This window comes from Perca fluviatilis, chromosome 6, assembly GCF_010015445.1.
Source record: "Perca fluviatilis chromosome 6, GENO_Pfluv_1.0, whole genome shotgun sequence".
NCBI lineage: Eukaryota > Metazoa > Chordata > Actinopteri > Perciformes > Percidae > Perca > Perca fluviatilis.
This window is the reverse complement of record NC_053117.1, coordinates 40214572-40232071: the sequence shown is the minus strand read 5'-3', so window position 1 is coordinate 40232071 and position 17500 is coordinate 40214572. Positions and strand designations below refer to the sequence as shown.

The 17500-nt window shown below is 42.3% G+C and overlaps 1 protein-coding gene across 1 annotated transcript in view; it reads left to right on the top strand.

Moving 5' to 3' along the window:
- dpysl2a (dihydropyrimidinase like 2a) overlaps window positions 1–10543 on the top strand; it is a 47692-nt gene extending 37149 nt beyond the window's left edge. Inside the window, exons 11-14 of the mRNA XM_039804118.1 lie at window positions 5186–5356; window positions 6901–7080; window positions 8477–8663; window positions 9915–10543. Coding sequence (XP_039660052.1) covers window positions 5186–5356; window positions 6901–7080; window positions 8477–8663; window positions 9915–10006 — 630 coding nt within the window. The 3' untranslated portion in view covers window positions 10007–10543. The remainder of the gene's footprint in view (window positions 1–5185; window positions 5357–6900; window positions 7081–8476; window positions 8664–9914) is intronic.
- Window positions 10544–17500: the final 6957 nt, after the last annotated feature.

Genomic DNA, 17500 nt, shown 5'->3' with positions numbered 1-17500 from the left:
CTGGGAGATGTAGTTCACTGGGAGATGTAGTTCACTGGGAGATGTAGTACACTGGGAGATGTAGTACACTGGGAGATGTAGTCCACTGGGAGATGTAGTCCACTGGGAGATGTAGTCCACTGGGAGATGTAGTTCACTGGGAGATGTAGTCCACTGGGAGATGTAGTTCACTGGGAGATGTAGTTCACTGAACGGTTTCACACTAAACTAAGCGGTACTACGACAAACCTACGGCTAACTGAGACTTTCTTCGGTTGAAAAATTATCTTTTAAACTGACGAACATCATATTTGTAGTCCATGGCTCAATTCAAACGGGATCAAAAAATAATTTGCTTCTCCCCGTTCACTACCGTTCATATTTTTTTCTGACTTAAGGTCCCATGAGGTCCACCGGAAGGGGCGGGACTTCGGCTCTCTATGCACAGAAGGTTAAAGGAGCCCTGCCACACCTATTTCATGACTTTGTGGTAATGTCTTTTTTTGGGCAGCTCGCACCTTATCAGGCTAATTGAAGCCAGATGGTGTGTCAGCTGAATGTGAGCCCTACATATATCCCTTCATCAAATGTGTTCACCATTTGCCTGAAGAAGACCCAGTTTGGGTCGAAACGTTGCGTTTTTAAATTAAATATGGGAGCTTAAAGCAGTGTTGCGGACGTTACATTATTTTCGTTTTATGTCTGAAGGTCTACCGTGGACTCTGTAACCTTGGTTACCTTGTTTCAAGCCATTCTAGCGCGGTATAGAAAGCCTGCAGGAAGACTCGGCTCGATTTCTGCAGCTGTTTGAATCTGATTGGGCTAACAGCTAGCCAATGAGAGCCTGGCTGTCAGCATCCTTTACCCATCCCAACTGGGCGAGCTCATGAATAGTAATGAGCTCAGGCAGTATGATGTCAGACTGACCGGCTTTTGTGATTGGTCGGATTTCTCTGCTTATTTCTGTTCAGTGATTAGAGCTGACAGAGGAGGTAGCAGTTCATTTTCACATTCATAACATAACACACACACACACACACACACACATATGGACCTGACATATTTAAAAAAAAAATGCAAATAAAAACGGTTTTGTGTGGCAGGGCACCTTTTAAGCTTAAGTCATAAAAATAGTTTAGGCTTTTAGTGGTGCATTGGTTGAAGGTTGCGAGAACGGAAGAGGACATTGCACCACACAGAGGCCCCGACCTTGGTGTGTGTGTGTGTGTGTGTGTGTGTGTGTGTGTGTGTGTGTGTGTGTGTGTGTGTGTGTGTGTGTGTGTGTGTGTGTGTGTGTGTGTGTGTGAAGATACCAGTTTCTGTCTAGAAACAAAAAACGCCACCCCGGGATAGGATAAAAGCCTGAGGGAGAGAACAGATCAGGGCTCATAATTCAAACGAGATCTTGGTGGACCAGCTCTGACTTAAATGTCTGGGAATTACTGTAATTGTTGGGTCTTTGTAAATTATAGAGTGTGGTCTAGACCTACTCTATCTGTAACGTGTCTTGAGATAACTACTGTTATGAATTGATGCTATAAATAAAATTGAATTGAATTGTTGCCAGGGAAACTTAGATGCTGAAGTGTGAACCCACAGCTGTGTTGTAAAATCTTATGCTGGACTCGGTAAACTTAGCTTAACTGAACTCTTCGTCTCAGATTGATCCTTGTGTTTTGGTAAACATTAAGTCCGATTAAAGAAGGCTCAGGAATTACGTAATTGGAGTCAGATTTCTCTGGCCTTAGGGCCTTATTTTAGACATAATGGACCTTTTTTCACAGCAGACATGTTGACTTGTAGTAGGAAAAGCACAGCTGAAATTGATAACATTAACGATGGCTCAGTTCCATCAAGTGTCCCAGTAAGATATTTCAGTGAGTCAGCATGAACAATACCAGGACCTCTCCTAAGTGGAATGCAGCCATCATTAATGGTTTAATACCAGGGCCTCTCCTAAGTGGAATGCAGCCATCATTAATGGTTTAATACCAGGACCTCTCCTAAGTGGAATGCAGCCATCAGTAATGGTTTAATACCAGGACCTCTCCTAAGTGGAATGCAGCCATCAGTAATGGTTTAATACCAGGACCTCTCCTAAGTGGAATGCAGCCATCAGTAATGGTTTAATACCAGGGTCTCTCCTAAGTGGAATGCAGCCATCAGTAATGGTTTAATACCAGGGCCTCTCCTAAGTGGAATGCAGCCATCAGTAATGGTTTAATACCAGGGCCTCTCCTAAGTGGAATGCAGCCATCAGTAATGGTTTAATACCAGGGCCTCTCCTAAGTGGAATGCAGCCATCAGTAATGGTTTAATACCAGGGCCTCTCCTAAGTGGAATGCAGCCATCAGTAATGGTTTAATACCAGGACCTCTCCTAAGTGGAATGCAGCCATCAGTAATGGTTTAATACCAGGGTCTCTCCTTAGTGGAATGCAGCCATCAGTAATGGTTTAATACCAGGGCCTCCTAAGTGGAGTGCAGCCATCAGTAATGGTTTAATACCAGGGCCTCTCCTAAGTGGAATGCAGCCATCAGTAATGGTTTAATACCAGGACCTCTCCTAAGTGGAATGCAGCCATCAGTAATGGTTTAATACGAGGCCTCTCCTAAGTGGAATGCAGCCATCAGTAATGGTTTAATACCAGGGCCTCTCCTAAGTGGGATGCAGCCATCAGTAATGGTTTAATACCAGGACCTCTCTAAGTGGAATGCAGCCATCAGTAATGGTTTTAATACCAGGGCCTCTCCTAAGTGGAATGCAGCCATCAGTAATGGTTTAATACCAGGGCCTCTCCTAAGTGGAATGCAGCCATCAGTAATGGTTTAATACCAGGGCTTCTCCTAAGTGGAATGCAGCCATCAGTAATGGTTTAATACCAGGACCTCTCCTAAGTGGGATGCAGCCACCAGTAATGGTTTAATAGCAGGGTCTCTCCTAAGTGGAATGCAGCCATCAGTAATGGTTTAATACCAGGACCTCTCCTAAGTGGAATGCAGCCATCAGTAATGGTTTAATACCAGGGTCTCTCCTAAGTGGAATGCAGCCATCAGTAATGGTTTAATACAGGACCTCCTAAGGGAATGCAGCCATATAGTAATGGTTTAATACCAGGGTCTCTCTAAGTGGAATGCAGCCATCAGTAATGGTTTAATACCAGGGTCTCTCCTAAGTGGAATGCAGCCATCAGTAATGGTTTAATACCAGGACCTCTCCGTGGATGCCAGTAATGGTTTAATACCAGGCCTCCTAAGTGGAATGCAGCCATCAGTAATGGTTTAATACCAGGGCCTCTCCTAAGTGGAATGCAGCCATCAGTAATGGTTTAATACCAGGGCCTCTCCTAAGTGGAATGCAGCCATCAGTAATGGTGTTAATACCAGGGCCTCTCCTAAGTGGAATGCAGCCATCAGTAATGGTTTAATACCAGGGCCTCTCTTAAGTGGAATGCAGCCATCAGTAATGGTTTAATACCAGGGCCTCTCCTAAGTGGAATGCAGCCATCAGTAATGGTTTAATACCAGGACCTCTCCTAAGTGGAATGCAGCCATCATTAATGGTTTAATACCAGGGCCTCTCTAAGTGGGATGCAGCCATCAGTAATGGTTTAATACCAGGGCCTCTCCTAAGTGGAATGCAGCCATCAGTAATGGTTTAATACCAGGGTCTCTCCTAAGTGGGATGCAGCCATCAGTAATGGTTTAATACCAGGACCTCTCCTAAGTGGAATGCAGCCATCAGTAATGGTTTAATATCAGGACCTCTCCTAAGTGGGATGCAGCCATCAGTAATGGTTTAATACCAGGACCTCTCCTAAGTGGAATGCAGCCATCAGTAATGGTTTAATACCAGGGTCTCTCCTAAGTGGGAATGCAGCCATCAGTAATGGTTTAATACCAGGGCTCTCCTAAGTGGAATGCAGCCATCAGTAATGGTTTAATACCAGGGCCTCTCTTAAGTGGAATGCAGCCATCAGTAATGGTTTAATACCAGGGCTCTCCTAAGTGGAATGCAGCCATCAGTAATGGTTTAATACCAGGACCTCTCCCTTAAGTGGAATGCAGCCATCAGTAATGGTTTAATACCAGGACCTCTCTAGTGAAATGCAGCCATCAGTAATGGTTTAATACCAGGGTTCTCCTAAGTGGAATGCAGCCATCAGTAATGGTTTAATACCAGGGTCTCTCCTAAGTGGGATGCAGCCATCAGTAATGGTTTAATACCAGGACCTCTCCTAAGTGGAATGCAGCCATCAGTAATGGTTTAATACCAGGACCTCTCCTAAGTGGGATGCAGCCATCAGTAATGGTTTAATACCAGGACCTCTCCTAAGTGGAATGCAGCCATCAGTAATGGTTTAATACCAGGGTCTCTCCTAAGTGGAATGCAGCCATCAGTAATGGTTTAATACCAGGACCTCTCCTAAGTGGAATGCAGCCATCAGTAATGGTTTAATACCAAGGTCTCTCCTAAGTGGAATGCAGCCATCAGTAATGGTTTAATACCAGGACCCTCCTAAGTGGAATGCAGCCATCAGTAATGGTTTAATACCAGGACCTCTCCTAAGTGGAATGCAGCCATCAGTAATGGTTTAATACCAGGACCTCTCCTAAGTGGAATGCAGCCATCAGTAATGGTTTAATACCAGGACCTCTCCTAAGTGGAATGCAGCCATCAGTAATGGTGGTTTAATTACTGGACCTCTCCTAAGTGGAATGCAGCCATCAGTAATGGTTTAATACCAGGGACTCCTCTCTAAGTGGAATGCAGCCATCATTAATGGTTTAATACCAGGGCCTCTCCTAAGTGGAATGCAGCCATCAGTAATGGTTTAATACCAGGGCCTCTCCTAAGTGGAATGCAGCCATCAGTAATGGTTTAATACCAGGGCCTCTCCTAAGTGGAATGCAGCCATCAGTAATGGTTTAATACCAGGACCTCTCCTAAGTGGGATGCAGCCATCAGTAATGGTTTAATACCAGGACCTCTCCTAAGTGGGATGCAGCCATCAGTAATGGTTTTGAACACACATGTCCTACTATGACATGTCAACATGTCATAGTAGGAAAAGGTCTATTCCCGCTACATTCCCCAACGACCAGCCTATTGGTTGAAGAGTCGGTAGCATTTCGGTCGACTCGAGCTTTTCTTTGGCTGAATAAAGCCCTAATAATAAGATTTTTTTTTTTTTTTAATAAAAAAGGTGACTGGCAAGATGGACGAGAACCAGTTCGTGGCGGTGACGAGCACGAACGCAGCCAAGATCTTCAACCTGTTCCCCCGTAAGGGGCGCATCGCCGTGGGCTCGGACGCTGACCTGGTGCTGTGGGACCCGGACGTCACCAAGATCATCTCGGCTAAGAGCCACAACCTGGTCAGACTCTGCCGGGCTCATCCTCCCGGTTTCTAACCATTCATGTGTCCCAGACATGTTTTTTTACTGTTGATTTATTTAACTTTTTCCACTGTTTTTCTAAGTTCAATAATTGCAACATCTGTCCAGAAGCCAACGAGTAATCGTGTTAAATTATCGTGATTTCAATATTGACTGAAATAATCGTGACTACTTCTCTCCACATTTTTGTCAATTTCTTTCCAATTTTGTTGTCACTTTTTTGGCATTTTTTTTAAATAATGTTTTTGTCAATTTTTTCATGCCACTGTACTTACTCTGCTGTAGCGTTCCTTTTTACTATACTGTTTAACTTATTTTATTACTTATTTACATTTATTTTATTAGTTATTAATACATACTGTGCGTATACAGTACAGGCCAAAAGTTTGGACACACCTTCTCATTCAATGAGTTTCCTTTTTATTTTCATGACTATTTACATTGTAGATTCTCACTGAAGGCATCAAAACTATGAATGAACACATATGGAATTATGTACTTAACAAAAAAGTGTGAAATAACTGAAAACATGTCTTATATTTTAGATTCTTCCAAGTAGCCACCCTTTGCTTTTTTATTAATAAGGGGAAAAACTTCCACTAATGAACCCTGACAAAGCACACCTGTGAAGGTAAAACCATTTCAGGTGACTACCTCATGAAGCTCATTGAGAGAACACCAAGGGTTTGCAGAGTTATCACAAAAAGCAAAGGGTGGCTACTTTGAAGAATCTAAAATATAAGACATGTTTTCAGTTATTTCACACTTTTTTGTTAAGTACATAATTCCATATGTGTTCATTCATAGTTTTGATGCCTTCAATGTCCAAACTAAACCAGACAAACAACCATTTTGTCGCTTTTTTCCCGATGTTTTTGATGTTTTTTTGTCACTTTTCCAAATTTTTTTGGTCTTTTTTTTTTTTAGCGTTTAAAAAAAATAAATAATAAATGTTTGTTTTTTTCTGCGTTTTTGTAGCTTTTTCCAACATTTGTCACTTTTTTCAACGTCACTTTTTTGTCATAATTCTGATATAGAAAGTTTTTGTAAACGGGCCAAATTATTTAGTCACATCTCCAGGGTTCATATACGTTTTGGAAAAACCTGGAAAAGTTATGGAATTTAAAAAAAATGCAAATTCCAGGCCCTGGAAAGGTTTTGGAAACATAAAAAGACCCAGAAATGTTTTGGAAAAGTCATAGAATTGTTTTTAACACCACATAATAATATGTGATTATTAAATTCTTTTCATTATTTTGAAATGAATGAATGAATTTTCAGTATTTTCATGTCGTCTTAACCTCAGCGTTGTATTCGGGGAGCGATATTAAGAATCCCGCTACGAACCACAGACATCATCATTCATGTTCTAGTTAAACCTCTGAGGGGAAACTTTAACACTCATTAGTATTCTTATTGGAGAATGTCGACTGGCATTTTCAGGAACACACAGTCAGGGAAATTTGCCGAAAAGTCACGGTTAAAATGCGTATGAACCGTGCATCTCTTCTTCTTTTCCCCAGGCTGTGGAGTACAACATCTTCGAGGGCACAGAAGTGCGCGGTGGCCCGGTGGTGGTGATCAGCCAGGGCAAGATGGTGCTGGAGGAGGGCAGCCTTCACCCCACGGAGGGCTGCGGCCGCTACGTCAGCCGCAAGCCCTTCTCCGACCACGTGTACAAGAGGATCAAGGCTCGCAGCAGGGTGAGCTCTAACACACACACACACAATCACACACACACATACACACATACACACATATATATACATACATATACACACACACACACACACACACACACATACACATATATACATACACACATATACATACATATACACACACACATACATATACACACACACACACACACACACAACACAAACACACACACACATATACATATATATAACCACACATATATACATATATACACACACACACAAAACACACACATACACATATATACATATACAATATATATATATATACACACACACACACATATATATACACACACACACACATACATAAACACCACACACACACACACATACACACACACATATATATACATACATATACATACATATACACACACACACACAAATTACACAACAACAATCACACACACACAAAACACACATATATATATATACACACACACACATACACACACAATCACATACACAACAATCACACACAATCACACATACACATACACACACATAAAAAAAAAAAAAAATACATATACATACACACACACATATAAATACACACACACACACACACACACACAACACATATCACACACACACACACATATATATACACACACATACACACATACACACATATACATAAACACAACACACACACACACACACACACATATATATACACACACACACATACAAACACACAAATACCCAACCTCCCAACACAATACAATAATACTAACCTCCCAACACACACACACACACACCTAACACACACACACAACACACACACACACACACCTAACACACACACACACACAACACACACACACACACACACACACACACACACACACACCACTCAAACTTCCCAACACACACACACACACACACACACACACACTTCCCACACACACACATACACATTCTAACCTCCCAACACACACACACATTCCCAACCTCCCAACACACACACACTCCCAACACACACACTCCAACCTCCCAACACACACACACACACACACACACACACACACTCACACACTCCCAACCTCCCAACACACACATACACACACACACACACACACACACACACACACTCCCAACACACACACACACACACACACACACTCTCACACACTCCCAACCTCCCACACACACACATACACACACACACACACACACACACACACACACACACACACACACACCAGCCCTGCCATTCTCTTAAAGAGACCAGTATAAGCCTTGTTGTTGGAGCCAGTGGAGTCTCTCCATGCTGGACATTAGACATTAGAGAGAATGCAGCTCTGAGTTACAGAGAATCTACATCCTTACTACCCCAGCTGGCGGTCTGACGGGTGGGGGTGTGTTTGTTTAGCTCACAGAGGTGCGAGGCGTCCCCCGGGGCCAGTACGACGGGCCGGTGTGCGAGGTGACTGTGACTCCCAAGCTGACGTCCACGGTCTCCGCGGTGAAGACCGCGCCGGTGAAGCAGCCTCAGCCGCAGCAGCAGGTCACTCACCAGCCGGTCCGCAACCTGCACCAGTCCGGCTTCAGTCTGTCCGGTGAGTGAAAGCGCACGTTTAAAGGGCAACCTGGACGCTAGACTCAGATTATTATTCTAAGTGTCTGACAACATTATGGGATGGATCCCTACAGAGATAGAGCTTTTTAGTTAAAGAGTAAGATCCTTTTAGTTTAACATGAAAACAGCCCCAAAATCACCATTAAATCACTAGAAACATACATCAGATTTTATGTAGAAGAGACATTCACCACCATGTAAATAATCAGGACTTTTATCATCGTAAAACACACTTCATTCAAAGTGGACAGACAAACTAAATAAAACTATCAAAAGCCGTCTTGGTTCATCTTTTCCACTGTTTCAACAATCACCACTCTGGTTTGGTTGAAATAAACCCTTAATTCACCCATTTACATGTGGAAATATGCTGACTCTATACACGCTAAAAGTCCTGATTATTTACATGGAGTCTGGTGGAGTTATGCTGGCTCTATACACGCTAAAAGTCCTGATTATTTACATGGAGTCTGGTGGAGTTATGCTGGCTCTATACACGCTAAAAGTCCTGATTATTTACATTGAGTCTGGTGGAGATATGCTGGCTCTATACACGCTAAAAGTCCTGATTATTTACATGGAGTCTGGTGGAGATATGCTGGCTCTATACACGCTAAAAGTCCTGATTATTTACATGGAGTCTGGTGGAGATATGCTGGCTCTATACACGCTAAAAGTCCTGATTATTTACATGGAGTCTGGTGGAGATATGCTGGCTCTATTCACACTAAAAGTCCTGATTATTTACATGGAGTCTGGTGGAGATATGCTGGCTCTATACACGCTAAAAGTCCTGATTATTTACATGGAGTCTGGTGGAGATATGCTGGCTCTATACACGCTAAAAGTCCTGATTATTTACATGGAGTCTGGTGGAGTTTGGTGATGGTGATTTCGGGGCTGTTTCATGTTAAACTAAAAGGATCTTACTCTTTAACTAAAAGGTCTATCTCTGTAGGGATCCATCCCATAATGTTGTCAGACACTTAGAATAATAATCTGAGTCTGTCAGCGGCAACAACAGAACTTTCAGTGGACGCTGACTGACCCAATTGTCCAGCAGCTTGTTCCTCTTCGTTCTCGCTTAATACTGGACCGATATCGAAGTCACTTTACACACAAAAGCATAGGGAAATAGAGTGAAGTTACCTTTTTAATTCCAGGCACTTGTTCACAACAAGGCATCCGAGTTACGTTGTACGATATCTCTTTTGTTTTTTTGATTTTTAAGGGGCTCAAATAGACGACAACGTTCCTCGTCGAAACACTCAGCGCATCGTGGCTCCGCCCGGTGGGAAAGCCAACATCACCAGCCTGGGATGAGTCCTCTCCTCTGCCGGGCCCGGGGGCTGCAGGGCAACGCGGGACCAGAGGCCGCTCTGACTGCTGTCCTCACATCTGGTCACACATCTGCACCCCCACACACACACACACACACACAACACACACTCCCAACACACACACACACACACACACACTCTATCCATTCTTCTTCCTCACTACCACTCTGTCACTTCATGCCATGCACACTCGCAAAGAGTTATTCCATTTAGTTTCCTCTTTCCTGCCATATTCCATTGTCACAGGAAGGATCAAGTGAATTGAAGCAGCTTTTCTGTTGCTGTTTTTTGTTGTTTAGATTTTTTTTACCCTTTTACCCTCTGAAAGATGACTGACGCGTCTCTATAAATAGATCAGCGATAACACAGAACAGAAATGTGGTTTAGATATTGCCAGATTCGGCAGAATCTCTCCCTTTCTTACAGCTCCTGCACACTGGCTGCGTGGCGTTAAGGCTCTTATATACTAGACCAGGGGTCACCAACACCAGGTAGCCCCCAAGGACCACATGAGGAGCCCTCAGGCCTGTTCTAAAAATGAACATTGAATATTGATATTATCTGTTTCCCACCTTGTTAAGTCATTGTTGATAATTATTGTGAGAAATCATTAACATGATCAGTGTCTTCACATAGATAAGCATCATTAATCATTAATAATCATATATAACTATGATTAATCATTAATAATCATATATAACTATGATTAATCATTAATAATCATATATAACTATGATTAATCATTAATAATCATATATAACTATTAATAATCATATATAACTAAAGGCAAACTGAGCAAATTTGTTATTTCAGAAGAGTGTATCAAACTGGTAGCCCTTCGTATGACTCACTACCCAGTAGTGAAGTAGCTCTCAGATTAGAAAAGGTTGGTGACCCCTGTACATCCAAGGTGGCGCGCCATCGTGATGTCAGAATGATGTAATATCCTGCCGGCGCGCCCAATTTATGGCGCGCGAGCCGAGGTCGTGCACGGCTCTTTTTATTTATTTTTTTTCAGCGGTGCGCGACAAAGCAGAAACAGGAAGCCTGGACGAGCTCTTTTAATGGCGAACGAAAGGCTCGGTCCCACCAAGTAGCTCATCCAATCAGATCCAAGTAGCTCATCCAATCAGATCCAAGTAGCTCATCCAATCAGATCCAAGCATTGACGTCAGCGCTGCTGCTGCTGCCAGTTCTGCCGTTGTTTTACCCTTTTCTTCTTCTTCTTCTCGTCCGTAAAAAGAGCAAAGTCGGCAGCCTTCGCTCATCAGCGCCTCCTCTGTTCAGGAGAAGACTGCAGCTAGTGTCTCGACCACCAGCGCAGGTATAAATAGTCACGGTGATCCCATGACGTCACGTTTGCACGCGCCAGCTGGGCTGCGTCTAGTATGTAAGAGCCTTGAGCGTGCCGTGAGCGTGGCGTGTCACCTGCGTGGCGTTTTCTACGTCTTTGCACACGAGAAAGGTGTCTGATGCGGCGCTGCTGCTGCTGCAGCTGCTGCTGCTAGCCTCGTCTGGACACATGCATGTTTCCCCATTGATAAAATGAAATAATGGCGTGTTCTTTTTGATTACAGCAAAGACAACGTCGCCAAAATAGGCTCCAGAGTATTTCCTTCTGTGTTGACAGGTTGCAATATTTGAAAATTGATAATTATTATAATTATTTTTTTTAAATTACATTCAAATATCTGCATTTATATCAAAACCTCGAGACTTTCAAACATGAAAATGTCATTTATTAATACGTATTTGTGTCAAAACGACATATAAACATCTTTTTTCGTATTCTATTTTGCCTGGAAACGCAAAAATAAGCGTCTGTTCTATTTCTAGCAGGCGCGCGTTTTCGGGCTCGAGCCGCGCCTGAGGCGGCGTGCACGCTCTAACCGGTTAACATGGGAGCCGAAATAAAACCGGACACGCTCAACGACCACGGAGCCGGTGTGCAGGAGCCCTTATTTTCACACGGCGAATTAGGAGCCAGCGAGGCTAGCTTGTGACGCTCGGTCACAGCGGCAAAACCGTTCGTCCACATGAGCGTGTAGGTTCGTTTTCACGAGAGATTTTAAGATTATTAAAAGCTAACTTTCAATGTTTCAGCTTTGGGGTCAAATGATCTCTTTACTCTTTGTTCTAGGACGAATTTGGACCTCGCTGTACAGAAAGCTGAGTTTAGTTCTGAACATTTTGATGTCAATCTGCCACATAGGGATCAGTTACATGCAGATATCCTGAAGAGGAGATTTTAAGAAGATATGTAAACAGAGAGAGAAATTGCCCCTCAGGCCTCCGAGAGGCCCAGTTTCATTATCGATGAATTTTAATTTGTTTACATTTTTTGGTAACACTTTACTTTAAGTTTTCTACATAAGAGTGACATGACACTGTCATGAATACATGAACCCTAACCATAATCATAACCCTAACCATAACGTGTCATGACAAAACCGAATGACGCTTACTAAAAAAAGAGTTATGTCATAAACGTTTATGACTTGTTCATAATGTTTTATGACACGTTCATGACAGTGTCATGTCAGTCTTATGTAGAAAAGTTAAAGTAAAGTGTAACCCTTTTGTTTTTTTTGTGTCCTTTTTTTGCTGCACGTGTTGCAGCTGTCCAGTCGCCCTCTTGGCTCAGAAAGTTATGTTTCATGAGGAAGGCATTTTTTGTTTATTTTTTTTAGAAACTGCACGTGTTTACAATCTCTCGTAATGCGCTGTTGTTCAGCATGCTGGTCTGTCGCGTTAATGCGGCAACTTCAGGGGGAAAGTCAAGTCAATAAAGCCTCCGCTGATTACGCTTACATGCACTAATATTCCACTTTTATTCTGAAATTAAAATGGGGTCATGTCAACCTTCTTTGGACATGTACAGTACAGGCCAAACGTTAGGACACACCTTCTCATTCAATCCGTTTCCTTTTTATTTTCATGACTATTTACATTGTAGATTCTCACTGAAGGCATCAAAACTATGAATGAACACATATGGAATTATAGGCCAACAGAAATAACTGAAAACATGTCTTATATTTTAGATTCCTCAAAGTAGCCATCCTTTGCTTTTTTTATTAATAAGGGAAAAACTTCCACTAATGAACCCTGACAAAGCACACCTGTGAAGGTAAAACCATTTCAGGTGACTACCTCATGAAGCTCATTGAGAGAACACCAAGGGTTTGCAGAGTTATCACAAAAAGCAAAGGGTGGCTACTTTGAAGAATCTAAAATATAAGACATGTTTTCAGTTATTTCACACTTTTTTGTTAAGTACATAATTCCATATGTGTTCATTCATAGTTTTGATGCCTTCAGTGAGAATCTACAATGTAAATAGTCATGAAAATAAAGAAACACATTGAATGAGAAGGTGTGTCCAAACTTTTGGCCTGTACTGTATATATAAAAGCGTCTGCTACATAACGTGAGGTACGAGGAGATGGAGCCTTTCATACGCTGTCGTGTTTCTTTAGAAATAAACTACGGACCAACAGGGCTGGGACCAGATATCGGTTCAGCTGTATATCGTCCTTCTCTGTGAGATTGGAGAATCGCCACGCTAGCGCCGAATATCGGTATTTAAATTAATAAAATCAGGCGCTCTGAATAGATTTCACGGCTCGTGTGTGTGTGAGCTTGTGTGTGTGTGTTGGGAGTGAGTGTGTTGGGAGTGTGTGTGTGTGTGTGTGTGTGTGTGTGTGTGTGTGTGTGTGTGTGTTGGGAATGTGTGTGAGTTTTTGGGAGTGTGTGTGTTGGGAGTGTGTGTGAGTTTTTGGGAGTGTGTGTATTGGGAGTGTGTGTGAACTTGTGCGTGTGTGTGTGTGTGTTGGGGGTTGGGAGTGTGTGTGAGTTTTTGGGAGTGTGTGTGTTGGGAGTGTGTGTGAGCTTGTGTGTGTGTGTTGGGATGTTGGGAGAGTGTGTGTGTCTGTCTCTGTGTGTGTGTTTGTGTGTGTGTCTCAGGCACACAAACACACACACACACACACACACACACACACACACACAGACAGTACATGAAGGAGGGAAACTTGAACAGAAGTTAACGAGGCCAGATACAGTTTTGAGGAAAATAACCGATGCCCCGTCCACCTTTATGTCCAAAATCTGAAGAAATCAAAGAAACCAAAAACGGGAATATTAGAGGAATGATCATTTCTATTAGCCGATTAAACAGCTTAGTCAGAAAACTGGAATATTACATGCATGTAAGTGTACTCACTGTTGAGCTTTGAGATTGTTTGAGTACAAAAGTTTCATTGTTGTCCCAAAATAACTCAAACTACCAACCACTACTAACAGCCTGTACTGTAAAGTTTCTGTATACTTGATTTTTGTGCAGCAGAACAATTCACCTTGTTCTTCCTTTTGCATTTTCCTCATTTAAAAAAACAAATGTATGTATATTTTGTATCACTTTAAGTAATTTTTTGGAAAGAGCTGACTGCACTGAAAGGGAAAAGAAAGGGCATTTTAGGGTTAAACCACTCATTCAACTCCGCCCTGAATATGGGGTGGCATTAACATTTTGTTTTTGAAACATGTTCGTTAAAAGGGTCTCTTTGGTATTTTTCAACCTGGACCCTATTTTCTTAAAAGTTTTGTTGTTGCAGCTGACAGACTCAGATTATTATTCTACGTGTCTGACAACATTATGGGATGGATCCCTACAGAGATAGAGCTTTTAGTTAAAGAGTAAGATCCTTTTAGTTTAACATGAAACAGCCCCGAAATCACCATCACCAAACTACACCAGACTCCATGTAAATAATCAGGACTTTTAGCGCGTATAGAGCCAGCATATCTCCACCAGACTCCATGTAAATAATCAGGCTTTAGTGTTATCAGAGTCAGCATATCTCTCACCAGACTCCATGTAATATAAGACTTTTAGGCGTGTGGGCGCATTTTTCCCCAGGTTCACTCCATGTAAATAATCAGGACTTTTAAGCGTGTATAGAGCCAGCATATCTCCATATGTAAATGGGTGAATTAAGGGTTTATTTCAACCAAACCAGAGTGGTGATTGTTGGAACAGTGGAAAGATGAACCAAGACGGCTTTTGGTAGTTTTATTTAGTTTCTGTCCACTTTGAATGAAGTGTGTTTTACGATGATAAAAGTCCTGATTATTTACATGGAGTCTGGTGGAAATATGCTGTCTCTATACACGCTAAAAGTCCTGATTATTTACATGGAGTCTGGTGGAGATATGCTGGCTCTATACACGCTAAAAGTCCTGATTATTTACATGGAGTCTGGGGAAATATGCTGGGTCTATACACACTAAAAGTCCTGATTATTTACATGGAGTCTGGTGGAGATATGCTGGCTCTATACACGCTAAAAGTCCTGATTATTTACATGGAGTCTGGTGGAGATATGCTGGCTCTATACATGCTAAAAGTCCTGATTATTTACATGGAGTCTGGTGGTAATATGCTGGCTCTATACACGCTAAAAGTCCTGATTATTTACATGGAGTCTGGTGGAGATATGCTGGCTCTATACACGCTAAAAGTCCTGATTATTTACATGGAGTCTGGTGGAGTCTGGTGATGGTGATTTCGGGGCTGTTTCATGTTAAACTAAAAGGATCTTACTCTTTAACTAAAAGGTCTATCTCTGCAGGGATCCATCCCATAATGTTGTCAGACACTTAGAATAATAATCCGAGTCTGTCAGCTGCAAAAAACAGAACTTTTAGTGGACGCTAATTGGCCGATTAACGTTACAAGGTATAGTCCAGGTTGCAAAATACCAAAAAGTTACCCTTTTAAAAGGTTGTCAGGGCACCAAGCTTCCATATTATCCGGTGTATATCGTTCAGGATACAGACAGACACTACGATGAAGAAGCTAGGTGTGAGTTTTGCCGACAGCCTCTCTGCACTCGGTGCTATATACGACCATTCACCCAGTTTTGAGCCGTTTGTTTGTTTTTTTTGCACCTGTAACAATCCAAATGATTAAAATGTACGTGAGCTTGCATCCTTTTTTATTTGTGATGGATATGTCTCTGTACGTTTTTTTAGGATTATTTTGTTGAGCACTTGCCTTGCCTGCCTGTTCTGTAAGATATTGATAGCACACTGTATCTATGAAGGCTCTTTTTAAAGAAGCGATGCTGATCTTTTGAGACCTGATGACTAAATTGTCCGGTATGTAAATGAAATCCCTCGGTGTGCTGATGATGTGTCCGCTGTTTTCGGTGTTTTCGTGTCGTGAGTGAGGTATCGGGTGCCCAGTTCTTTCTCCCCACCTGCCCGACGCCACATCCGCTCGGAGGTTTAACCACAGGTCCTCCCAAGACCATCTGATATCGGCCATTTGTCTCCCCCCTTCGTCTCTAATCTGACCCCCCCCCCTAGTGGTGGCCCTCGCCGTTTTAAACGCGTGGTTAACGTTGTAAAACGGTTTGGTTAGGTTAGGTTAGGGTTAGACACCAACACTACTGAGTTAAGATGATGTGAAGATACACACACACACACAGATACACAGATAAATACACACACACACACACACACAGATACACAGACACACACACACACAGATACACAGACACACACACACAGATACACACACACACACAGATACACACACACACACACACACAGATACACACACACACACACACACACACACACACACACACACACACACACAGATACACAGATAAATACACACACACACACACACACAGATACACAGACACACACACACAGATACACAGATAAACACACACAGACAGACATACACAGAGATACACACACTCACACAAAGACAGACATACACACACACAGACAGACAGACAGACAGACAGACACACACACAGACAGACAGACAGACAGACAGACAGACAGACAGACAGACAGACACACACACAGATAGACAGACAGACAGACACACACACACAATGATATTCCCAAAACCACTAGCATCACAAATTACCACAGAAACCTACTTTTCAACAACCACTACAATTATCACGGGTAGACGGGAACTGGACTGAATTTGCAAAGTTGGTGATGGAGGCACGCTGCTCTCCTCTATCACCATCCGTTCTCTATCCTCGAGTTCCTCTTCCCCTATTTCTCCCTCCCCTTGGTGCGCAGATGGAAAAGATCCTGTCTCTCCTCCTCTCTCTCCCCCCTCTCCCTCCCTCTCCCTCCCCCCCCTCCCTCCCTTTCTCTCTCTGTTATGTTCTGTAGAGTACTGGGGTTTTTTGGGGGGGAATCATTGATCTGTGTTGACTTCAGTGGATTAAAATAATAAAAATTGAACTTATGGTCTGACTCTTTTGTGTGTGTGATTTTGGTTAAATAAAAAGGATCTTACTTTAACAAAACAGGCTGATTTAAAGACCACAAAATATAATAATAATACAAGTTGTATAAATTTGGAAATCAACTATTTTGTACACACACAGATACACCGCTACAGATACACACACAGATACACACACAGATACACCGC